This window comes from Myxocyprinus asiaticus, chromosome 42, assembly GCF_019703515.2.
Source record: "Myxocyprinus asiaticus isolate MX2 ecotype Aquarium Trade chromosome 42, UBuf_Myxa_2, whole genome shotgun sequence".
NCBI lineage: Eukaryota > Metazoa > Chordata > Actinopteri > Cypriniformes > Catostomidae > Myxocyprinus > Myxocyprinus asiaticus.
Genome location: NC_059385.1, coordinates 36,415,001 through 36,441,045, shown reverse-complemented (window position 1 = coordinate 36,441,045; position 26,045 = coordinate 36,415,001). Strand labels below are relative to the sequence as shown.

The following is a 26,045-nucleotide window of genomic DNA, read 5'->3' as shown; positions in this document are numbered from 1 at the left end:
TGGCTGCTAAAAGTTACTATCCAAATCTAAAGTAACCTCATAACAGTGGGTTTTTGTGGACAGAAGAGTGAATGAGAGCATTTCTCTGCAGTAAAAGGCCATTGTCAACTCAACCACTCTCTGGTGTGTTGGAGTGACTAACAGACTTGTAAGCAGAAAAAGTTATCCATGAGGTCTCATTTGTCATGCGCTGCTTATCAAAACATGCCTTGATTGTGTTGTGGTCAGAAGCTTTGCTAACAGTCTGATTGACCACATTGTCCCGGTGTGTTGCTGTTCTTGCAGGGTTACCCAAGGCTGCTGTCATCACTCATCTACAGTCTCTGAAGGCAGCAGGAGGGTTCTGGGCATACGGTGGCACAGAAAATGATGTCATCTACACGCCACTTCCTCTGTATCATAGTGCTGCCTCTCTTGTTGGCATTGGAGGGACCATTGAACTGGGTAATTCTCCTAAATGAATCTCACTCTTTAATCAACAGCATGTAGGTGAGAGCACATACACCATTGCTCATGAAAATAACTTCTAAAGGAACTGATGCAGTGATACACATGTTTATAAATGCTATCTAAGACATCCATTGCATTTCATTTCTTCCAAAAGCATTCTAGAACTTGATGGATGAATGCTCAGAATTTATTAAGCTTATCATTTCTTTAGACTAAAATCTTAATATAAAGCTTAATTTAAAAAAGCTTAAAGAATACTTGTTCCTTTCATCTTCATTCATACTTTTCTTAACAAAATTACCATATACAGTGCATCCGGAAAGTATTCACAGCGCTTCACTTTTTCCACATTTTGTTATGTTACAGCCTTATTCCAAAATGGATTAAATTCATTATTTTCCTCAAAATTCTACAAACAATACCCCATAATGACAAGGTGAAAGAAGTTTGTTTGAAATCTTTGCAAATTTATAAAAATAAAAAAAAAATCACATGTACATAAGTATTCACAGCCTTTGCTCAATATTTTGTTGAAGCACCTTTGGCACCAATTACAGCCTCAAGTCTTTTTGAGTATGATGCTACAAGCTTGGCACACCTATTTTTGGGCAGTTTCTCCCATTCTTCTTTGCAGGACCTCTCAAGCTCCATCAGGTTGGATGGGGAGTGTCGGTGCACAGCCATTTTCAGATCTCTCCAGAGATGTTCAATCGGGTTCAAGTCTGGGCTCTGGCTGGGGTACTCAAGGACATTCACAGAGTTGTCCTGGAGCCACTCCTTTGTTATCTTGGCTGTGTGCTTAGGGTTGTTGTCCTGTTGGAAGATGAACCTTCGCCCCAGTCTGAGGTCCAGAGTGCTCTGGAGCAGGTTTTCATCAAGGATGTCTCTGTACATTGCTGCATTCATCTTTCCCTCGATCCTGACTAGTCTCCCAGTTCCTGCCGCTGAAAAACTTCTCCACAGCATGATGCTGCCACCACCATGCTTCCTCCAGACATGACGCTTGGAGATCACTGTGCTCATTGGGATCTTCAATGCTGCAGACATTTTTCTGTACCCTTCCCCAGATCTGTGCCTCGATACAATCCCGTCTTGGAGGTCTACAGACAATTCCTTGGACTTCATGGCTTGGTTTGTGCTCTGACATGCACTGTTAACTGTGGGACCTTATATAGACAGGTGTGTGCCTTTCCAAATCATGTCCAATCAACTGAATTTACCACAGGTGGACTCCAATCAAGTTGTAGAAACATCAAGATTGATCAGTGGAAACAGGATGCACCTGAGCTCAATTTTGAGTGTCATGGCAAAGGCTGTGAATACTTATGTACATGTGATATTTTTCGTTTTTTATTTTTAATAATTTTGCAAAGATTCCGTTGTCATTATGGGGTATTGTTTGTAGAATTTTGAGGAAAATAATGAATTTAATCCATTTTGGAATAAGGCTGTAACATAACAAAATGTGGAAAAAGTGAAGCGCTGTGAATACTTTCCGGATGCACTGTAGTTGCTGTATACTGTAATCCATTAGACTCCAATGTTTTAATCCATGTCAGTGATATGATGGGTGTTGGTAAGAAACAGATCAATATTTAAGTCCTTTTTTACTAGAAATGCATCTCCCTGCCCAGTAGGGGGTGATATGCTTGAAGAATTTGAATCACCAAAAACACAAGAAGAAGAGTGTGAAAGTGATCTGTTTCTCACCCACATACTTTCTGTGCTCCACACGTAATCCATTTTGATCGACTCTTCTCAGTGCACACTAATACAAACAGGAAGTTAGATGACAAAATATGAAAGTGCGGAAAAGGAGTGGGGCTGAATAAGGTGAATACCTTTAAGTTATAAGGATGGAGGAACGCACACGCAGCGCTTCCAGAACTGTGTGACGCGCTGTCACTGCAAGACACGAGACAAAGTTCTTTACAGTGTTTTTTCTGTGTGCTCTAAACCGCATGTATTTCATTTATTAAAGAATTACAGTGGCTACTGTTTATCCAGAAGTGACTATTTTGTTTTTTTTGAACAAGTGGGATGGAAACGCTGCTTTATTCGCACATAGTTTTTGTGATTATTATGTTTTTTCACATTAAAATAAATTCGCAACTTGGAAGGAAACATAGCTATATAGAGTGAGTTTCTTTTGATTTGGGCTGTCAGTTTAGAAAATAACATGATTTACGCAAATTAGAAAAGAACGTGCAATAATTAACGCAATGGTTTATGCCATCTGATCCATATGTTAATCTGGTTCCTGATTTGTAAGTCACTTTGGAGAAAAGCGTCTGCTAAATGACTTAATGCAAATGTAAGTTCTGTCATTTGGATTTTTCCTACCACCAAAGCAATACAGGTGTGAAGTAGCAAATACGTGTTTTTGTGGACAACGGCAAAGCCATTCACACAGAACACATTCTTGTGGTAAAACAGCTAGATGGAGCTCAAAAGAACGGAATAGAACCAGGGGTCTCAACTAATTTTTCACAGCGTCTTAAAAACATGGTGCTCATTGCACAAGATGTCAATCTGATACATATGTACATAGACCAACAATGAAAAAATAGCACTACAGAATACAAGAACACATCTTTGTAATAGGCTCTTATTTTTCCTCAGACAGATTGTCAAACATATTTCTGTGGACTGTAGGCCAGTGACAGGCTTGTGTGATATGGAAGTCAAATAAACAGTATATTCACTTTTGTCAGAATACTGTAATTGTAACAATAATGTGTCTTTGAGTTATCTTTATTATTAATATTTGAGAGATGATGTGTGATTTAATTGTAATTCATTTGATTATTAATTGGCATATGATGCGGTTCCATTTTTTGATTGACAGCCCTAGTTTTCATCTGTTTAAGTGCTTGCCAACTGTTAGCAAAGGCAATCATCCAAACACAGAGCGCTGTAACTAGAGACTATTGATCAGGCTGTGTAATCTGTTCGGTTACATTCAACCTCAAATGCTCTCAAAGACCTTTGATAAATGACGAATGTTATGAGACCTTGTTTGGTCATTCATTAGAAATGAATACAGTGTTTTAATGCAGATGATGCTTTTAGTACAAGAGCGTTTATTTCTGCTGAACTCTTTCCATTCAACAAACCTGATTTCATTGGCTGCCCTTTCAACAACATCTAACAGAACTTGCATTTCAATTCATTGTGTGAAAACACAGCACGATCAGCTATATCAGACTGAATGTTTCATGTGAAATGTTTGAACTGTTAGTGTTGCATGTTTTGTTGAGGATCTGTCTGTGTGCTTTGCCGGTTTAGGTGCCACATGTGTCCTGAAGAAGAAGTTCTCAGCCTCTCAGTTCTGGAATGACTGTAGGAAACACAACATCACTATATTTCAGTATATAGGAGAGCTGTGTCGATATCTCTGCAATCAGCCTGTGGTACTGTATCTGCTCACTTCAATGCAATGTACATATTTCACTACAGATGTGGCTATTCTCAGGATAATTTGTATGATTTATTTATTTGTTATCATTTCTTTCAAAAAAGGCCACTGCTGAACTTTCAAGAAATTATATTTTCCCACCTCAGAACCAAAGTACCAGGGCTGTAACTAACATAAACTTTGAGGGACACTTAAATTATTACTATTACCCTCATTTCTACATGCATGCTTTTGGCCCTGCAAAGTACCAATAGTAATTTATCATTTCTAACCTAAAGTCTAACCCTAAAGCACAACATCATTTCAACCCCATTGCAGTAAGTTTAAAAAGAGAACTGATAATTAAAGGAATATTTCAGGTTTAATACAAGTTAAGCTCAGTCGACAGCATTTGTGGCATAATGTTGATTACCACAAAAATTCATTTCAACTCGTCCCTCCTTTTCTAAAAAAAAAAAAAAAAGCAAAACTCTGTGTTACAGTGAGACACTTACAATGGAAGTGAATGGGGCCAATATTTGGAGGGTTTAAAGGCAGAAATGTGAAGCTTATAATTTTATAAAAGCACTTACATTCATTCTTCTGTTAAAACTTGTGTATTATTTGAGCTGTAAAGTTGTTTAAATCGTTATTTTACAGTCCTTTTAGGGTTTGTTGACATTACATTGTCATGGTAACAAAGTTGTAAAATTGGATATAACTTTACACAGTTGCAGTTAGTAAGTGATTTTATCACACTTATATCATGTTAACACACATATTGTTTATGTCGTGTGTATATACTTTTGAAACAGTGAGTATTTTAACATTCAAAAATTGGCCCCCATTCACTTCCATTGTAAGTGTCTCACTGAAACACAGATTTTTGCTTTTTTAAAGAAAAGGAGGGACGAGTCAAAATTACATTTTGTGGTAATCAACATTATGCCACAAATGCTGTCGATTGAGCTTAACTTGTACTGAACCAGGAATATTCCTTTAAATTCTGATCTTATCACTCAGTTTTGATGTGCCTTGAAGTAAAACGCACATCGTTTAAGAGTGACTATAGTGAACACATTTTTTTTGGGGTGACTGTTTGCAAATGGTTTTGATAATGGTTTTATTCTTTCTGTATGAGATCAAAAACACTTCAAATTTCAAACCCTTCAGTTTTAATTTTTTTGTAATTGTAATGGCCAGATATTACATAAACTCATAACAATAAGGCATATTGTGTCCCGTAAACTCCACATTAGTATCTTCATTTAGCTTTAGGCCTCATTACTGGAACAAACGAGCCAGAAGTGCAGGAGTGTCAGGGTGCACAAACTCACTGTGGAGCAAGTCTCGAGTCACGCAGACAAACTCTTCAGGACTGCTCATCGCTCAAATGATTGCACACAAATGATGTTTGAAAATGAAGGTTGTTCGACAGTGTGTGTGGTTGTGTTTTCATGGCAGACTGACAGAAAGCTCTTTTGTGAATGTTTTTCATTCACGGTTGATCAGTGTGTCCCACAGTCTGTCAAAGATCTCTTTGTTTCTGTCATCTAACGCTGGCCGGACAGTCTCATCATATTCACCAGTGTGCTCACAACACACACACACACGTAAAGCTCACGTTCAAACAGAGGGGTCCAAAAGTCTAAGTCATGCACAGATATTACCAACATAACAATTTGAGTGAAAGTTGATTTGAAAAATTAACATGAATTTCAAGATTTCCTGGTATTTGGTATTTTAATGACAGCATGCACTAGAGCTGACATGAACATAACCCAATGATCATATTCTCCAGCGTGATTTGAAAATGTTCCAAATAGCATTTTGTGTGTCTTCTTGTGTGTTGGAAGCAAAAGAATCTTTAGTCATTATCAATTATTAACAGTCAGTTATCAGTGTGTAAAACAAGGCATGTTTTATTTGTGTGAACAGTGTAGATGTTGGTGGGCAATGTTTAAACTAAAGGATTGTATATGAACTGTAAGATTAATTTTTAAGTGTCTTTGAAGTCCATTCTGTACTGACTGCTGAAGTGCACATAGATATAGTGTTCTTTTTATTTGGCTGAAGAAAGCTTTAGTTGGCATTGATTTATTGAATATGTATTCCATTTTAAGAGAGTGTAGTCCATTCTTTGACCAAGATGATGGTAGAGGTCAGTGAGGCTAACGCAGTCTGGCAGGAAGCTTGTGACCATTCATTTTGGTGAAGTCCATCCCAAGTCCGATTCGCAGGCAGTGGACAGTGAAGTATTCCTTGTTGTTTGGTTGGAGTTCACAGCAATTCATCCTCCGTGAAGTCCATCGTAATTGATCGAAGTGCAGTTAGGTCACCACTCAGCGACACACAGCGGTGGGAGTGGGACATTGGGCTGGACTGAAGCTAGATCTGGTAGGCTCTGGTAACCTCGGGATATGTATCCTGAGGATGAGATGGGGAAACAAATAGAATAATATTAGCGACAATGCCAATCACTTTAAAGTAGATTTATATAAATGAGAAGTGTTTCTGGTTTCAGCAGACCTGACTAATGCAGCATATCTGTGAGTTAAGGGATAAATTAGGGGTATGCCTGGCTGAATAGATGAGTCTTTAGTCTAGACTTTTAAATGATGATGAAAATGGGTGAGAATTTTCATTTTTGGGTGAACTATACCCTTTAAACTGAGAGAGTGTGCCTGAGTCCCGAACAGTGTTAGGAAGACTATTCCATAGTTTAGAAGCCAAACAGGAAAAGGATCTACCACCTCCTTTGGATTTTGATATTTTAGGCACTTTCAGTAGGTCATAATTTTGCAATCGTAGTGAGTGTGATGGTTTATAGCACGATAGAAGCTCCATTACGAATTTAGGAGCTTGGCTATTCAAAGCTTTGTAAGTAATTAACAGAATTTTAAAATTAATATGAAATTGAACAGGTAGCCAATGTAATGATGATAAAATGGAGCTAATATGATCATAATTCTTGGTTCTAGTCAGCACTCTGGCAGCTGCATTTTGAACCAATTGAAGTTTCTTTATTGAACCTGCAGAACATCCTCCCAGTAATGCATTACAATAATCTAGTCTTGAGGTCATGAACGCATTAATTATTTTTCAGTATCCGCAACTGTGTTGTAACTTAGCAATATTTCTGAGGTGGAAGAATGCTGTTCTACAAACATGAATTTTCAAAGGACAGATTGCTATCAAACAAAACATCCAAGTTCTTAACTGTAGAAGACGACGTAAAAGTACAGCCACCGAGAGAATAATATATATATTCTAGCATCTTATTTTTATGGTTTTTGGCCCAATAATTAATACTGTGTTTTGTCAGAATTGAGTCGTTGATATGATAATGTCTCCCAGGAGAAGCAAATACAAGGAGAAAAGCAGCAGACCTAATACTGAGCATTGTGGCATACTTTACTTGACACTACCTCACTACTTGATCTGAAAGTTCCTTATTTACACATACAAAATCTTATTGTCTGTGCAAAGAGTTCACGTGATCAATGACACTAATTTACTCACATTGATTAGTCACCTAGAAGCAGTGCAAAATCTGAAATATTTCTTACTCAGTTTACATAATATCTTTCATCCTTTTTTTTTAATTGTTCAAAATCCTAAAAAATTATTTTATTTACAGGTTTATATTAGATTTTGAATTCCAGATTTTCAGTATGGACTTTTGAATCTCTCTTTAAACACCATTTCTACAGCATTTGACTTGTTCAAATATACAGGATCACATATCAGTCTCTGCACATGCTCTTTCTTAAATGTGTGTTTGAATGTGGAGAGTGATATGTGTTGAGAGCAGGACATGTTTTTTTTTCTTTTTTTCGCTAAAGTGTGTGACAGTTGTAAGCGTTTTATTGAGACACTTGCTGTCATTCCAGTGTGTGATGAGCTTTACACACACACACACACACACACACACATGTGGCTGTATGAATGGAGCAGTTCTACTGGTCTGACTGGATTATATTGTTCTCTCTCTCTCTCTCTCTCACATACACACATACACACATTTAGTGAGGAAGCGAGTACATTTCAGTATGTACAGAATGAGGTGCACATGGAATTAATTTGTCCATCTTTACTTACGTAAGTAGCGGCCCACTTGGGCATTAAGTTTAAACTCAGGCCTTAAATGAGAGTCTGGGACCCGAGCTAACCGGTACTGTCTAACACCCTGTCTACACTTGGCATGTCTGTTGACGTGATGCAACGGCTTGAGGCTGTCTACACTGGAAGTGTCGACACAAATATTCTAAACCTTTCGTTTATGCAGTTGGCAGCATAGATATCTATACGTAGATACCCCATTAGCAGCTGCACCTATGGGCCACAATATGTCGGCACGTCCGCCACATTGGGATGGTCAAAAGCCATCCGTCAGCACATGAAAGTAAATTGATAGATACGGTCTGTAACAGTCTGGAGTCTTTTCCAGCCAACTTTCAGATTATCTGATTTTCCAAAAACACTGGGCAATATTTTAGATTTCTGACTTCATTTCTAAAACAGTTTTTTTTTCTCGTAGCAAACTGCAAATAAAGTCCTCTTCAAATGAATATATCATGGCAAACGTACTGAAAATTAGCACCCATTTTATTACATGATGAACTGTTTCCACACAAAAGGAGTTTATGCAGCAGCCTGAAGCTTCTACTCCATTAAGTTGCATTTAAACAGCTCTCCTTGTTGACCGTTCCAAGATGGCGCCATGGTTGACTTATCTGAACCAGCCGAATGAGGCATCCACATATGTATATCTATGGTTGGCAGTAGTAGCACCAGAGCGTGTGGGGCAAAATGGATCGGGACACCCGTTTACAGTCGGTACGATCTGCCGCAACGGATGCTTCCAGTGTAGACAGCATCATTGATTAGAATGGGTTCTATTGCTTTTGACGTGACGCTCGTGTCCGGGGTAGACAGGGTGTACAGCTCAACCTGAACAAGGGATATGCACGAGTAATTGCAGTAAACAGACAGTACTGCAATTATAAATAAAATAAATAAATGAACGTTATTAGCGTCTGACTGTTCTCATGATTGGACCACTTCACTGAGTTGGGACTGTGCTAGTGAAAATGTTTCCTGCTCCATAACAGAAAGGCCTACTGTATATTTTCCGTTTATCAGGCTTTTTATGATTTAAGTCATCTCTATGAATATCTGAAGGCAATCATAGCTAGTTTGTTTCTTAATATTAAACATCATATAGAACAGAAATTACACAGAAGATCCAAACTTTGTACTTGCCATTATATTTACCATAGTTATTGTACCATTGTTTAACAGCGGCATTTGTGATGCCATAACCACAGGTAAGACCATGGATGGATCCTCATTACTATGGTTAGGTCATGTAGTTTGTTATGAAAACATAATAGCTTAAACACATTTAAAAACTTTTAAAATAGAACTGCCGCAGTTGAAATGAGAAATTCTATTATATTTTACTGTCATACATTTTAGTAAGGGTGTTGATGTGTTGTTGAAAAAGCCTTTTCTGTGTTGGATTGTGCAACCACTCTTAACATGCCTTGTGCAAATGCGCGTTTCACATGAAATGTATATTTAGCGCTTCTAAAGACTCAAATGCGAGTGGGTGGCGAACCCGTTGGGCTGGGGTTGGTTAGCAGACCCCTGCATCCAAGACATCTCTTGAGTGCTGTTGTCACATTTCCTGTTTCTGTAAAAATACAGTATATCCATGAGCAGCAGTGTTGTGATGATGGTGAAGAGCTTGGTCATGATGTGTGTTTGTGTGTGATTGTGCTTCAGGCAGAGAATGAGAAGGATCACAGGGTGCGGATGGCTGTTGGGAATGGTCTGCGTCAGGATGTATGGAAAGAATTCCACCAGCGCTTTGGACAGATCCGTATGTGTGAGATCTACGGCTCCACTGAAGGAAACTTGTGCTTCATGAACCATGTCGGCAAGATCGGAGCCGTCGGCCGCTCCAACTTCTTTTACAAGGTCAGTTCACACACTGAACAGAAATGCATCATGAGGTTTAGACAGATCGACAACATGAAAGGCAAGTATAAAGGGCAAAGTAACAAAGCTCTCACTGTTGCACAGGTGGACATGTAAACTTGGTAAATATTTGAACGAGACCTTATATAGAGATGCTTCTTGATGTCAGATGTCCATTAGTTGCATCCAAACATGTGTGATTGCGCAGGTTCAATACATGGTTCTCTTTGCTTTGATGTCAAAGGCACAGAGTCAATGACCTAGTGTGCCAGAACATACAGTTCATATCAGCAGAACATGTTATGTTGTTTTGATCCTGAGTTCTGATACAGACTGAAATGTAACATTTCAACACTTTCAAAGTACCACTGTTGTTATTGTTATCTATAAAGTACATTCATTTTGTGACCGCTTTCTCTCAGTGTGGAATATTAGAAATGTCATGTTACCAAAATCTCTCTTGTCGATAACAATAAAAAATTACTCCATATCAGTTTCGACACTAAGGATGGGAATCAAGTCCGTAACCATGTCTTAAACATGGGGGGGGGGGCAAACCATTTTGGGGGTGGGGGGTCATGGGTGTTGAGGTCACAAATATAATTGTCCTCTTTGGTCCTTTAATATAGTAAAGGTGCTGAATGCAATAATTTTCTGAATAAGGGCTTTAAATGTGATAAAGGTCCAAAAGTGTATAATATTTGGTTTTAAAAGATAATTTTTTTTTTCACACAGAAGTTCACACAGTACAAGACTACCACTGTGTCTACATTGCAAGCAATGTGCCTGTTTTAGTCTTTTTTTTTTTTTGGCTGTATCAAAGAAAAGACGAATATAATTTGAATTTCTTTTCATCACTGATGTATCTGTAAAATGACATGACTGTGTCAGCTGGCTAGCAAAAAGAAAATGCACAAAATTATTTACTACCATCAAGTTGTCCCTCGTGTTTTTTCCCCAGTAGAATTTTAAAACAATCTTTTCTTCAGGAACCTGGACGCTGCACTGCTGTCAAGGTCCAAAGAGAAAATCATTATAAAATACCATAAAAGTAGTCCATACAACACATAGCTGTTGTGTGGCCCCAGAAAGCTTGGAATATAATGCACAAGTCATATGGACTACTGTTATGATGTTTTTATACTGAACCTTTAATAACGATTTATAGTATTTGTCCTTTTTGAAGCTTGACAGCTCCTGCTCACTATAAACTAATATTCTATGGATTAGAGCTGCTTAAAATATCTATTTTTATGTTCCATGAAAAAAAACCAGCATATGGGTTTTGAACAACATAATGGTGAGTATATTAGTTTTTTTTAGGTGAACTACTCCTTTAACTGGTGGCTAATTTTTACTGATGACAAACCTGACAAGACATAATTAAAACGGTCTCTTTTCAAAGTAGACTCTTAGGAGATGCTGTACAAAATTCAGAATTATTTAATGACAAAGAAATTATTTAGAAATTTTAAATTGATTTTAAATTATTACCTAATTGTATTTGCATTAAGAATATAGGACACTGTCCTTGCCACAACCTAAAAACTCAGTTGAAGCCACAAGTCATAAGTCTTACCATGTTCTAGTTTTAATCTGAGGGTGAAAACGCTCTATTTTGTGTTATAGATCATTTTCTAAATCCATATCAAGTGAAGGTACTTAAGAAATTTACTAGATTACCACATTCATTCAATTCCTTTACAATATACACACATTTGCTCTTTGTCTTAAACCTGATTTGCTGAAAACTGCTCTGTTATTGTTTTCACATTCACAATTATGAATGACATACACATCACCTACTGTATGTGAAACATTTTTAATTCAAAACGGCGAATTTGGCCAAATGGTGAATAGTTTGCACCCATGGAAATTACTGTCGGTCTGTACAACATTTCAGTCTTAAAATAGTGGGCAAATTTTTCATGTTTAGTCAGATACTTACATCTCACATGACACAAACACTCTTAACCTGAACTATTTGCTGATGCACGGCGCTGGAATAATCCACGAGGTTCCCGCTTTTTATTTAAAAAAATATATAGATATTTTTTTTAAATAACAGTAAAAAACATTTGCACTCACCCAGATTTTTCATAGAAACCAATACTGACAACATGAGGGTAATGCACGTATGTAACTCTGAGTCTACATAAAGGCTCTCAATTTTTATCATTTCACGTTATTATTCAAAAAAACAAGTTGTGAAAGTTGTCTTATTAAAAAATACGAGGAGGAGGACTCTTGTATGAGCTTGAAGGGGTTTATTTTGCTAAAACAGCCGGCTGACTGTACATTATCCCCCTTATTACACACTACTAACCAAATAAATTAGTAAATGCACATGAAACATTGATTCAGTTTTAAATGATTTTATTAGCTTACCTGGAGAGATCGCGCAGTAGTCCGAGAAGCAGGACAGATCTGATACATCTTAATCCCCGGATGTGTGGTTGTGACTCAGAGATATCAGGCCGCAGATGGCGCAATAAACAGTCACAATTGAGTATTCCAGAGTGCCATGTAATAAATAACAATAACGTATGTTGAATGCTTTTCAGTTATTTTGGACATTTGTACTCGTCTCCACACAGTTGTTCTAACTTTGGTGCAAAATATCATCTTTCATTCATGACCGGTTGGGTGAATGTGTATGGAGGAGATGTTCTGAAGAGATTAAGTAAGTGAAAGAAAGAGTGGATCATGTCATGGGAATGTGTACAGATAGCTTTAAGACTCTTTTCTGCTGCTTCATGAAGATAACTGGTGTTGGCTGTGGTTAGTAACACTAACTTTAACCTCACTTGTATGTCAGAGTTAGGAGCTGTTCCCACCAAACGTGTTTTTGCAGGCCTCTTATGAGAGAAGAGGGGCTCCCACTGAAATAATGTCTCAGGCCTTGTGAATTCAGGTGTCAGTTCTGTCTCTTCTGTCCAGCTAACACAATTCAAATAATCCACTGAAATTATTCATATTTATATTCAGTTACAGATGATATATCAGCTATTACATAGAATATAAACTTCACCAGAACAGTTATCACTTATTATATCATCTAGTTAGAGCAGGGTTCAACAGTGAGAATTATTTCTGCCCTGTCGGGTTTGTTGTTCAGATGTTTCCTTGCCCTCATTACATTTTTACTGGCTCAGAGGTAAAGATTAAAGGGTTTATATTTATGTTGTATCAAAAGCAAAGTATATATTTTATTAACATTAAGATTTCGTAACAAGGCAAATTAACAACAAATATATATATATATATATATATATATATATATATATATATATATTTTTTTTTTTAGTTAAAAAAACTTTTATAAGTGTTTGTATTTGCAATAATATAGGCCTACAGAGTTATAATGTAGTTATATCTACAGTATGAAGTTATAATGTAACAAGACATGACAGGCAGAAATTCACAAACACATGAAGTCCTCTGGGCCCTCCTGTCATTTATACAAGTACAGAACTGTCATATGAAGTATATGGAGGACAAAAGTACTCAAATTAAATGTTTAAACCAATAAATTATTAAATCAAATAGATGCATTTAAAGAGGTGCCATCAATATACTGTATTTACACTGGTAAAAATGTATTACGCTCTTCGGGGTTTCCTCATGTCCTGGAAAACATAGAATTGTGCAATTCATGGAAAACTAGAAAAATACAGAAATGTCCTGGAGAAAATTTTAGTATAATAGAACTGTTTGACTGTTGCTAACAAGGTTTTCATTACATGTTCAAAAACATGATAACGATCAGGACTTGGAATAGGAGTCAAATACACCTTTTTATCATTTTGTCACATTGTGAAACAACATCAACGGATATCTGTCATGAATGAATCCCTGTCACTGTCACATACATTCTCTGCTATCATCTCTGCTTTGCTCTGACAAAATAGTTTTAAGTAATGATATAGTACAAAATAAGATTTTTTCGTTACAACATTGCTGTTGTGGTAACCACAAAAACATTTGAGTCAAACCTAAAACAACAATGACAGTCGGACCACTGATTTAAAAAAAAAACAACTAATTCACACCCTGAGTTGGTAGTTGATTAATTTTCAATCATTCAATCGGAGTCTGCTTATACCACAGTTACCACATGTAGTATGCTGAAAACACGGAAGAAATCACTGAATCTAGTCTTAAAAATGGCATCAGCTATAAAACGCAGAATGTCATGGAATATGACATATTTGGATGAAAATGTATGTTTGAATGCACAATCAAATAAAAATTGCGATATGTCCTAGTGTGATAATAAAACTTCAAAAGTCTGTGATTTAATAGAAGTAATTTGGAATCTGCAAATGATACATGCTTCAATATGAATGTGTGAAGCCACTTATACACTGAAAACACCTCTATCATGATCATCACGTGTGCTCTTGTGTGTGAGAGAGATAACAGAGCACTTTGAAGTGCTCAGCACATACAGACTATGTATCTATTAAATTGAATAACAGCTTTACGTGAATTAATAATCACACTGGGCCATGTAGCAAACTACTTCTCTTAAGGTGAGAAACTACCATCAAAAACACAGAAGCGGCAAAATAAAAGCCAGATTTTAATGGACGCATGTGTGTTTTGCTTAAATATTACACTTGTTGTACACACAAAATGTCCTGGAAAACTGTGCCTCGAAAAGAATGGAAACCCTGACACTTGAATGCTTTGTTTTGCCAAAAAGTTTCTGTGTTGATTTTTGTTCACAGTTGGAAAAAAACAAGACAAGACACACTCCTGCACTTTTGTTTTTAATTGTCATCTATGGTGGTCATGCCTCAAATGAATGTCTTTAGCCATTGCATTATCGTGCTTTTTTTTCAGCGTATCGTGCTGTGAGCGTGCCGTTTTTAAGGCCGTGTATCATGTTAAAGATAGAGTTTCTAAAATGCATCTTGAGACCCCTGGGGTCTGTTCCATTCTGTTGTTATACATCTAGCCGTTTTCTTGCTTGGTTGTTGTTTTAATGAATAAATACAGCACTGGTCTGACTGGGCAAGCCACTGTTTCATGAACTGGCCCAATCCTCTCTCACCCTGACCCCGGGTCATAAGGTCATGAGCCGTGATTGAGACATATGCTCTGTGTAAAGGCGCAGAGCTCTGTTGGCACATTGTCAACCTGTTGCTTAACACGGAGTCCAGTGCGTCCCATAATACATGGCTAACCCCCCAGTGTAAGAGCATTGACATGTAATCCTCAGCGCTCTATTCTTAGAAGCTTCTGAACTCACAAATCACATTATAAAACATCACTCTTAATTAATATTATTCTTGAACTAATGTCATTGCAAAGAATGGAAATGATACAACATGTAGGCTATGTTACACAAATATATGCTAAAATGAGTCTGTTAGGTCAGTGCTGATGAACTTCAGTGTGTTTCACACTCACAAAAAACTGGAAATAGTGTGATTTTCAGGGCTGAAAAAGTAATGGAAATTGAAAAGATTATTGTGAATCAAAATGTTTTCTAGTTATTCTCATGACTGACAGAATTTGTCGGCTAGAAATTGCTCTTGTGATCCAGTAATCACAAACGTGGAAAAGTGATGGGAGTTCATTTTTGGATAGGCGTTTTGATATATAGATAGTGTCTGATGAGGCAGATGTCCTGACACACTGACACAGTGACATGAAGAATTACATCACCTCTGACCTCAACGCATCACCTTCACATTTACACATAAACCTCAATCTTCTGAGAGTTGAGACATGTTTCTGTCAATCCCTTCATTGTGGAAAGAACAAGACTATTGTTTCTATATTCCACTCATGATGTGATTGTTCTCTTGGCTCTGAACTGCTTTAATGGCTTTCAGAAAATCCTTTTGACTGTCTGTTCTCCAGCAGAAGTGCTTGTACTTTGTTGCATTTTTTGGTTGCTTTTGTGGGTCATTCTCAGGAAACGGTGCCATTATTTGCTGAATTTGTCTGAAATAAGAATAAAATATGATTTTAATTGTGCTGTCATTTTATTTGAAAAGGTCACTGCTGAACCTTTAATAAATCACATTTCCGCACCTCAAAGTACCAGGGACAGTGGCGTAACTACAGACAGTGCAGGTTAAGAGGGGGGTTAATCTAAACCTAACCTGACGGGGGATGAAAATGAAACAACAAATTCTTGTTAATTATATCAGTAGTGAGTTCTGGGGCAGTGACTTTTTCATTTTGCCACTAAAATTCCATTTCTGTTCCGTTTCTGGACCTGCGTGGACGCCAGAGATAGAAGCTGGCTCCACAAGCAGAGGCACACACTACGTTTTTATGGCAGCGGTGATGAGGTTCTATTCACATCAGGTGCACCTCATCATCCGTTGCCCAAACGAGGCACATTAAATTGCACCTCTCTCTCTCCTCCCCACTCCCCGGGTCGTTCCGCCACACTTTACAACACGGATCGAAACACCTGCTTTCTGTTAAACTGTATTTGTTGCACTGCATCTAGCCTTTTTTAGTGCAAGAATGCGATTTGTTCTGAAGTCATCTTCAGTGCTTGGCACACATTCAAAATTCAAATGCACAGTTTTAGCATTCGAATGTGCATTTTTTTCCATACATTTGCTGAATAATCAAATATTCTTTTTTATTTGACAGCACTAATTTGAGAGTTCAGTCATGAACTATGTGACAAATGAGTCTTTTTCTAACAGATTCCTTCAAAATGAAGGTGTGTTCACATGGAAGAGCTGAAGTGTGGAGTGTGTTTGTACATACAGCTCACACGTGTGCACACACTGACCGTATAAATGAAAAAGAAACTCAGTCCAGCTGGAGCATGAGTCTAACACAGTTGCGTTCACTAACGCTTACACTATCACTACAAACAGACACAACGCATACTGTCTGCTTTCTCAATCACTGTTTGTGTGTGTTTGTGTGTGTTTTGCAGCTGATTTTTAAGTATGTTTTGGTGAAGTATGACATGCTCAGAGACGAGCCCATGAGAGATGAGAACGGATTCTGCCAACATGTTCAGAAAGGTGAGAACAAATAAAATGTGATGTCAGTTGACATCACCAAATAATCCTCTTCAGGGTGATTCAAGACCTGTCTGATCACCCTGTTGGGGTTTATATTGCGATGATGACCAGCTGACTTTACACTGTTCCTTGATCACAAGATTATTCAAATGCAATTCTGCAAATAAGATTTGACTTGCAGTAGATCCCAGATAAAGGGAACTTATTTGCTGGTGCAATATATCAAACTGTGCATATGCTTTGTGGGTGTATTGCAGGTCATTTTTTAAGAATTATTGCATATATGAAAGAATATATGAAATCATCAATAAATCCCTGCTATTAAGCAATACATTGTGAGAGCAGTTGATCAGAATACCCATGCATGACACGTTTCAGAACAATTGTGGAGCGGAGGATGAAATCATCTCAATTTATTATTCGCAAAGAAGAAAATACTGTATTATCTACACGTTAAGTCATCGCACCATGGATGCATACTAAAGAGCAATCTGAATTTCTAACCGTAAATATCCCAGAGCACAAGCGTGCTGAGGGAGAAGCGCACAAGTGAGACATGGAAGAAAGCTCTATGTTTCACCAGTTAAAATCAATGTTTAAAATGTTGAAATAGGACATCATTTGGATATAAACCATTGTACTAGTTGCATGATCATCAGTTCTGTTCGTGCTCTGAAATAATTAACTGAATAAATCAAATTTTTATGAGAAATATTTTAACACATTATCAACATAGCAGCAGGGAATCCCGTTCACGATGTGAATCAGATTAATACATGCCATTCAGTTGGATTAATTTTCTCTCGCAGTTTCTGTTTCTGAAATGACTTTCTGACATGATAAATCAGTTTGCGGGTGCATTTCAAAACAAAAAAGATCAAATTGCCCCTTTGTATTTTGCACATGTTGAAGACAGTAAATTGCATATTTAGGGAAACATGCCAAAAATGCCAAGACTTGCTATTTTGCACATCTGAAAGACACAGTCCTTAGAAGTCTATGTTAGTAGATCAGCTCGGCCATTTTTTGTGTGTGCTATCAAGTTTTCTCGGTTTTTTTTTTATACTCGCAAACCTTTTGAAAATCAGGGCCTTTAAACGTTAGTTCACCCAGAAGTGAACATTTTGTCATGATCTAATCACCCTCATGTTGCTCCAAACCCGTATGACTTCTTTAACATGCGGAACACAAAAGGAGATTGAGTCTGTCGGTCTCTCACATTCTGCCAAACATCTACTGTTGTGTTATAAAGAAAGCCATACGGATTTGAAACAACATGAGGGTGATTAGATGATGACAGCATTTTCACTTTTGAATAATTTGTCACGCGAGCAGGAGGCAAATGCGTATTGTGTGTGTATGTTGGTCAGGTGAGACGGGGCTGCTCTTGTCGAAGATCTGCAGTTCGAGTCCATTCTTCGGTTATGCGGGCAGCAAACAGCTGACGGAGAAGAAGATCCTGAGAGATGTGTTTGTGAAAGGAGACGCTTACTTCAACACTGGAGACCTGATGGCTGAAGACCATGACGACTTCATCTGCTTCAAAGACAGGGTGGGAGACACTTTCAGGTAAAGAGGAGCCTGCTGTCATGATCATCATGTATGTGTATGGGACACGAGGTGTTGAGTCCAAGCCTGAATCCAGCTTGTAAATGTGGCTTTGTGACCCACCTGACCTGACCTGACCTCAACTGATACGGTCACATTTTATGACTGAACCTGAATCTGCAACTCGTTATTATAGTATATCCCAGACATACGGATGATTTCATCTCTTAGCTCTTACTCAGGTGGAGTGAGTGCAAAACAAGTTATACTACAATTAAAACATGAAATATTTATAACTTAACACTAAAGTTCTGTATGTGAACATTGGTCAATGCTAAAGGTGTCACGAACTAACAATGAGAACAAGAACTCTTTAAATCACATATTTAAAACTTAAATATAGTTAAAACTTGTGGTATTACCTATTCATTTATTTCTCTGCGCAGACCCACAAAACTGACCAGAATCTGGACCAAAACCCAAAAGTTTGTCAGGTCCCGTGAGAACAGGGAGGGAATTTATATTCTGAAATAACTTTGGATTCCCTCAGAATTATTTTGGTAATAATTATAGCTTTATCCATCCATTACGAAAATGAACCATGGTTTTAAAACAGTAGCCATTTTTAACCATGATATTTGTAGTTAATCCTGTGTAATAACAAACCAAAACTATGGTTATAAAAACATTGTTCTTGCCACAAAAATGGTTCCTATAGTCATGGTTACTGCAGGTTTACACAGTGAACCCATGGTTTACTCTAACTTTCCTGTACTACCATGATTTTACTATGAAAATCATGGTTTAAAATGGTTATTGTATTAAAACCATGGTTAATTTTCTGAAGGGAAGGATGAGGCTATTTCAGACAAATAAATTCATCCCTGTCCTCTAATATGAGCCCAGTTCTGTTCATAATATGAAAGGAATATTGTGTTGTTTTCAGATGGAAGGGTGAAAATGTGGCGACCACTGAGGTGACAGAGATTCTGGGAATGGTGGATTTCATTCAAGAGGTCAATGTGTATGGAGTCCAGGTGCCAGGTACGGTTGACACAGGAACTGACGAGTGTTGCGTTTGCTGATCAGAGCTGAACACTTGACCTTTCACAAGCCAAATAGCTCAGAGAAAATGCAAGAACATGTGTGAACGGCACCTTATTCTTCTCTATTCAGTTAATGAAAGTGATTTTTCATTCAGCTCTGTGTTTACTGTGCAGATTATTTGATTGTGGCCAAGAGTGAAATTTACAATCCCTTCTCCTAAAATCACGCAGGCTTGTGACCCTTAAGAGAGTTCTGGTGACCCCTGGTGGGCATTGTGACTCTTAGATTGGTAAACTGTGGATTAGATAAGAGCAATAGAGTGCCCACTTTTTCAGCTGTCTTGATTCCTGAAGAACATGTTTTTCTTTCCATAAGGATTTCATAAAATGCTCCATAAAAGAGTTGTGCACCATGAACCAAAGCATCCAGCTCCGAGGTGAATCACAACATTACAAACTTTGATTTGAAAATCAGACAAAAGACAAAAATACAAATTGTGTACTTCACGTGTTTAATGAGGGAATGAACTACAATTCCATGAAGCATTGCAAATGATGCAATCAAATTAAAAACAATGGAAAAATAAAAAAGTATTAAGCATAGAAACAATATATTTGAATTTGAATGTGGCCTGATGGCTTCAACAGAAGCATAAACCATCGATTAACAGCCTTGGTAAAGGTTTATAAGATTTTGTTAACAATCATTTCCCCTATGGAGAAAATGAATGAGGTTTTTACTTCTGTTACCAGACTGTTGCACTGTATTATTAGTACTGATTTGGAGTGTCTGGAGGGCTACTTATATTTTCTGACAGATTGATTCATTTCGTTTGATATTTTTGTTCATAAAACATGCACATTCCATACATTTGAATATCTGTCATGCAATTTTCCTATAGCCCTATATAGAATAAGACACAGGGTTTTGTGCTGAAATATCCCACACTAAAGTAAACTCACCTCATTGTATTTGACACTAATGCAACACTCGTATTGGACTGCAGCTGATGCCATCAGTATCTGTCCTCATGATAGAGTCTGTTTCCTGAGTCATGATTAACACTTGTGAGATTAAACAGGAAGTTGAGATGCAGCTGTGTTTGTGTCTTACAGGAAATGAGGGTCGTGCTGGAATGGCTGCAGTGATCGTGGGAGATAAGTGCGCTTTTGATGGGAAGAAACTGTTCGATTACGTCCAGAGAGAACTGCCTTCATATGCTCGACCACTCTTCATTAGACTGCAGGTGTGTGTTGTGATTGTTTGTTGTGTGTGTGTGTTTTGACTGTGTGTGTGTTGTGACTGTGTGTATGTGTGTTCTGACTGTGTGTGTTGTGACTGTGTGTGTGTGTGTGTGTGTGTGTTGTGACTGTGTGTGTATGTGTGTTCTGACTTTGTGCATGTGTATGTGTAGTGACTATGTGTGTGTGTGTGTGTGTGTGTGCGTGCGTGTGTGTGTTGTGAATGTGTGTGTTGTGACTGAACATGTTTATACTACATTGTGGGGACCAAATGTCCCCACAAGGATAGTGAAATCACCTACCTTGTGGGGCCCAGCCAGCAGTCCCCATGAGGGAAATGGCTTAGTAAACACACTAAACTATGTTTTTTTGAAAATGTAAAAATGCAAAAAGGTTTCTGTGTGAGAGGTCACGTGATGCCATGCGAGGAGAAGACATGTGAGCAACTGGCTCTGTGCACTTTGCTAGTGCCCACAATTATATAAAAACAAGTTTGTGTGTGTGTGTGTATGTGTGTGTTGTGACTGTGGTAGTGTGTTGTGACTGTGTGTGTGTTGTGACTGTGTGTGTGTGTTGTGAATGTGTGTGTTGTGAATGTGTGTGTTGTGACTGTACATGTTTAAACTACATTGTGGGGACCAAATGTCCCCACAAGGATAGTGAAATCACCTGCCTTGTGGGGCCCAGCCAGCGGTCCCCACGAAGGAAATGGCTTAGTAAACATACTAAACTATGTTTTTTTGAAAATGTAAAAATGCAAAAAGGTTTCCGTGTGAGAGGTCACATGACGCCATGCGAGGAGCAGACGTGTGAGCGACTGGCTCTGCACACTTTGCTAGTTTTTTAATTATTTTTATGTTATAATCCGGTGAGATTCGATACGCCCAGTTACATACTTGCTCTTTGAGGTATACATGGCAAAGAAGTCAAAATCCTCAGACTCTAGAGACAATAAAAGATACTTACGTGTTCAAGCTAAGGCCTCTGACGGAACTGCGAGCCGGGGACTCGATTTGGAAAGCACGTCGGGAGATGGAATCCAGCGTCAACTGTCCAACATCTCGGTAATGCTGACGAAGGTTGTTGCTGACTTGGAGGATCTCGCCGTAATACGTCGATCGATTACGGCGATGGAAACAAAATTCTCTGAGTTAGTCACAAGAGTGACAGAAGTTGAAAAACGAATCAATTATTTGGAATCATCGGAAAGGGAATTATCCGCTAATCCGCCCGTGTCCAAAATAGACTTGCAACACATTTTGGAAAAACTGGAATATCTCGAAAATATGAACCGAAGGAATAACAAACGAATTGTTGGAATTCCTGAGCATGAAGAGGGCAGAGATATGGTGAAATTCCTGGACGAACTCTTCCCGAGTCTGCTCGACATACAGGCCATAAACTGGAAATCGAGCGAGCTCACAGAGTCCCGGCTCGCAGATCTGCTGAGGGAGAAAGGCCCCGATCAATTCTGGCCAAACTTCTGAGATCATCCAATAAAGATCTGGTGTTGTGCCAGGCGAGGAGCAAAGGAAAGCTTTCTTGGAAGAATCACAATATTTTCTTGTTCACGTACTTTGTGAATTCGACAAGAGAGAAATGCGATCGGTTCAAGGAATGTAACTCTTACATCAATGGAAGATCGCTTTTGCACTGATGTTTCCGGCCAAACTGAGAATAGACACCAAGGATGGCAGCAAAGTATTTTTATGCCCCAATAAGGCATAGAAACTATGGTCGAGTAAAACTATTGGCCGTTTCTTATGTGAGTGGACTGACTCACTGTTCAGTGACTCGACTATCTAAGGAAGCTGGGTGTAATTTTTGTTTCTTTTTTGCGTTGGCTCCGTCTAGCGGTTGGAGTTTGTTTTGTGGCATGACTCCTTCAAGAAACTTTTGCATTGACGGAAGATCGCTTTTACACTGAAGTTCCCGGCCAGATTGAGAATGGTCACTATGGATGACCGCAAAATATCTACATGCTCACATAAAGGACATCCTTTATAAAGTTGACGGACTGAGTAAGTCATGGTGTATTTTTTTTACGCGGCCTCCGAGTGAATTTGACTCGCTCAATACACACTTGATCATCTGAGGAACCGGGATGTCTATTTTGTTTCTTTTCATGCTGGTTCCGCCTAGCGGCTGGAGTTTGTTTTGTGGAATTACACTGCTTCGGGACAGTGTTGTGGATGAATCTGTTCGTTCTTTGTGCTTATGCCTCCTGTTGGCTGGAATTTGTTTTTGTGGAACATTTTTAAGGGTCATTAGAATGATTTCGTCATCTGCTGCACTCACAACAGCCAGTTCACTGAACAATTGTTTGTCTGTCTGAGGAAACTGAATGGCGTTATATCAGCTGGAATTTGTTTTGTGGAGGAACACACCTTCGAGACGGTTCTGTGAATGAGTCTATATGTTTTTTCTGTTATTCTGCCTGTTGGCTGGGGTCTGTTTTACAAAGTATTTTCTGTTATGTAATTTTGTCACACAAAATTTGTGCAGAAGCACCGGACTTGAGCAATCCGATGGCAAAGTTGTCGCGGGGGCTCTCGTATGCGTACATGGACCTTCTGAGTTTAGAGGGATTGACGCCGGTTGGTGCTGTCGTGTGCGGGGTTAATGCGCACGTTTTTCTTTTTCTTTTTTGTTTTCTTCGGGGGAAGTTCGGGGTTTTATTGTTGTACTAATGGGGAATATGGTCTGTATAATCTTATTTTTGACACACAGTTTATTTTTTTCTACTATATCAAAATGTCATGTTAATATGAGTGTACTATCTCTCTCCATGTGGAATGTAAATGGGTTGGGGCACCCCATAAAAAGAAGGAAGGTTATTTCTTTTCTTAAATGTAAGAAATATGATATAGTGTTTCTTCAAGAAACACATCTCTCCCCGCAGGAAGCTGAAAAATTTGGTAAGATATGGGGTGGACATGTTTTCTTTAGTGCTGGCTCAAGTCATAGTAAGGGGGTCATTGTAGTGATAAATAAACATCTACAATTCAAATGTCTCAAACAGATTAAAGATAAATTAGGAAGAGTCATTATTGTTTTAGCAGAAATTCAGGGGCAAAGGTTGATTTTGGCTAATATTTACGCACCTAATGCTGATGATCAGGGCTTTTTTATAGATCTTGAAGGGATGTTGCAAGCCGCTGGCACCCCTCATGATATAATATTGGGGGGAGACTTTAATCTTTTGATGGACTCAGTCCTTGATCATAGTGAAGCAAAAGTGTGTTAGCCCCCTAGAGCAACGGTGACACTTCACAGGATGTGTAAAAATCTTGGTCTTGCAGATATTTGGAGACTTTTGAACCCATCTGGTAGGGATTGTAAATTTTTTTCATCAGTCCATAAGATTTATTTTAGAATAGATGTTTTTTGTTTTTTTTTAATGTCTAAGTCCCTCATTTCATCTGTTGTCGATTGCTCAATTGGAAACATTTTAGTCTCAGATCATGCCCTGGTGAGTTTAGAGGTGTTGCCACATACGGAGAAAAAGAAACCATACAGCTGGTGCTTTAATGTATCCCTTTTGCAAAATCTTGATTTCCAACAAATGTTGAAATCAATGTTACATTTACGCATTTGGCAGGCGCTTTTATCCAAAGTGACTTACAGTGCCCTTATTACAGGGACAATCTCCCTAGAGCAACTTGGAGTTAAGTGCCTTGCTCAAGGACACATTGGGGGGTGGCTGTGGGGATCAAACCAACAACCTTCTGTTTACAAGTTCAGTGCTTTAGTCCACTACACCACCACCACTCCTTATGGTGGTGGTGTAGGTGGATGTTGATATGGAGACCAACTGGTCATCAGTATCCTTGGTGGGCGTGGCTTGGGAGGCACTTAAGGCGGTTTTTAGGGGTCGGATTATACAGTATGCCTCATTCACCAAAAAATCCAAAGCACGAGAACTCATGGAGTTGGAAGGGAATATTAAAAGGGCTGAGGCAGAGCTGAAGTGCAGAATGTTGTCTGATGGCCTCAGAGAATTGACCCGACTGAAATATAAATATAATACTATTTTGTCGTGGAAGGTGGAGTTTTGGCTATTCAGGGCAAGACAGTCATATTTTGAGTAGGGGGACAAAGCAGGGAAGCTTTTGGCTAGATATATAAAACAGAGAGAGTCTTTTTTCTACCATTCCCTCAGTGAAATCTGATGATGGTGAAATTTTTACCTCGGCCATTGATATTAATAATGCTTTTAAAGAATTTTGTCTTGATCTTTACAGTTCCACATCTTTGTCTACTGATGAGGATATTAGAAACTTTGTGGAACCATTAGAACTTCCTAATCTGACGACTGAGCAAAAAAATTCTCTTGATTCTGAGATAACCTTGGAGGAGCTTGACGAGGTAATTAAGGCCTTGCTTACAGGCAAGTTTCCGGGGCCAGATGGTTTTGCTGCTGAATTTTTTTGATCTTATGCTACAGAATTGTCTCCACTTTTGTTAGAAGTTTATACAGAATCATTAAAGAATGGAAAGATTCCTCCAACCATGACACAGGCCCGGATCAGTCTGATTTTTAAAAAGGACAAAGATCCAAGCGAGTGTAAAAGTTACCGTCCAATTTTCCTGATCCAGCTAGATGTAAAAATTTTGGCAAAAATTTTGGCTAACCGATTAAGTTATGACATCACTTATACATATAGATCAGGTGGGGTTTATTCGGGGCCACAGCTCTTCTGATAATATTAGGCGTTTCATCAATATCATGTGGTCAGTGGCAAATTATCAGACTCCGGTCGCTGCCATCTCACTTGACACCAAAAAGGTGTTTGATATGGTAGAATAGGATTATCTTTTTAAGATTTTGGAAATATATGGGTTCGGGAGTACATTTATTGGTTGGATTAAGTTACTTTATAGACACCCTGTAACAGCGGTACAAACAAATGGATTAATTTCAGATTATTTTACTCAGAATAGGGGCACTCAGCAGGGTTTCCCTCTTTCCCCATTATTGTTCTGTCTTGCCCTGGAACCATTAGCAGCCGCGATAAGAAAGGAGGATGATTTTCCAGGGGTGATTGCGGGACGTATGGCGCATAAGCTTCTGCTTTATGCAGATGATATTTTATTATTCGTCTCCGACCCTACTAGATCTGTGCCTTGCCTTCACAGAATTATTAATTCCTTTTCCAAATTCTCAGGATACAGAGTCAATTGGGCTAAATCCGAAGCTTTGGCTCTGACAGTGTACTGCCCGTTAACGGCTTTTCAGCCGGGTGCCTTCCAGTGGCCCAAACAAGACATCAAATATATGGGTATTTTATTCCCAGCAAATTTGTCTGATTTAGTCAGAGTTAATTTTGACCCTATAATAAAAAGATTTTCGAGCGATGTGGGCAG

General features: G+C 38.4%; 1 protein-coding gene across 1 annotated transcript in view; it reads left to right on the top strand.

Moving 5' to 3' along the window:
- Positions 1–26,045, top strand: part of slc27a6 (solute carrier family 27 member 6) — a 45,094-nt gene that overhangs the window by 12,191 nt on the left and 6,858 nt on the right. The window contains exons 3-9 of the mRNA XM_051683549.1: positions 286–444; positions 3,739–3,863; positions 9,638–9,832; positions 16,752–16,842; positions 18,213–18,411; positions 19,337–19,434; positions 20,553–20,683. Coding sequence (XP_051539509.1) covers positions 286–444; positions 3,739–3,863; positions 9,638–9,832; positions 16,752–16,842; positions 18,213–18,411; positions 19,337–19,434; positions 20,553–20,683 — 998 coding nt within the window. The remainder of the gene's footprint in view (positions 1–285; positions 445–3,738; positions 3,864–9,637; positions 9,833–16,751; positions 16,843–18,212; positions 18,412–19,336; positions 19,435–20,552; positions 20,684–26,045) is intronic.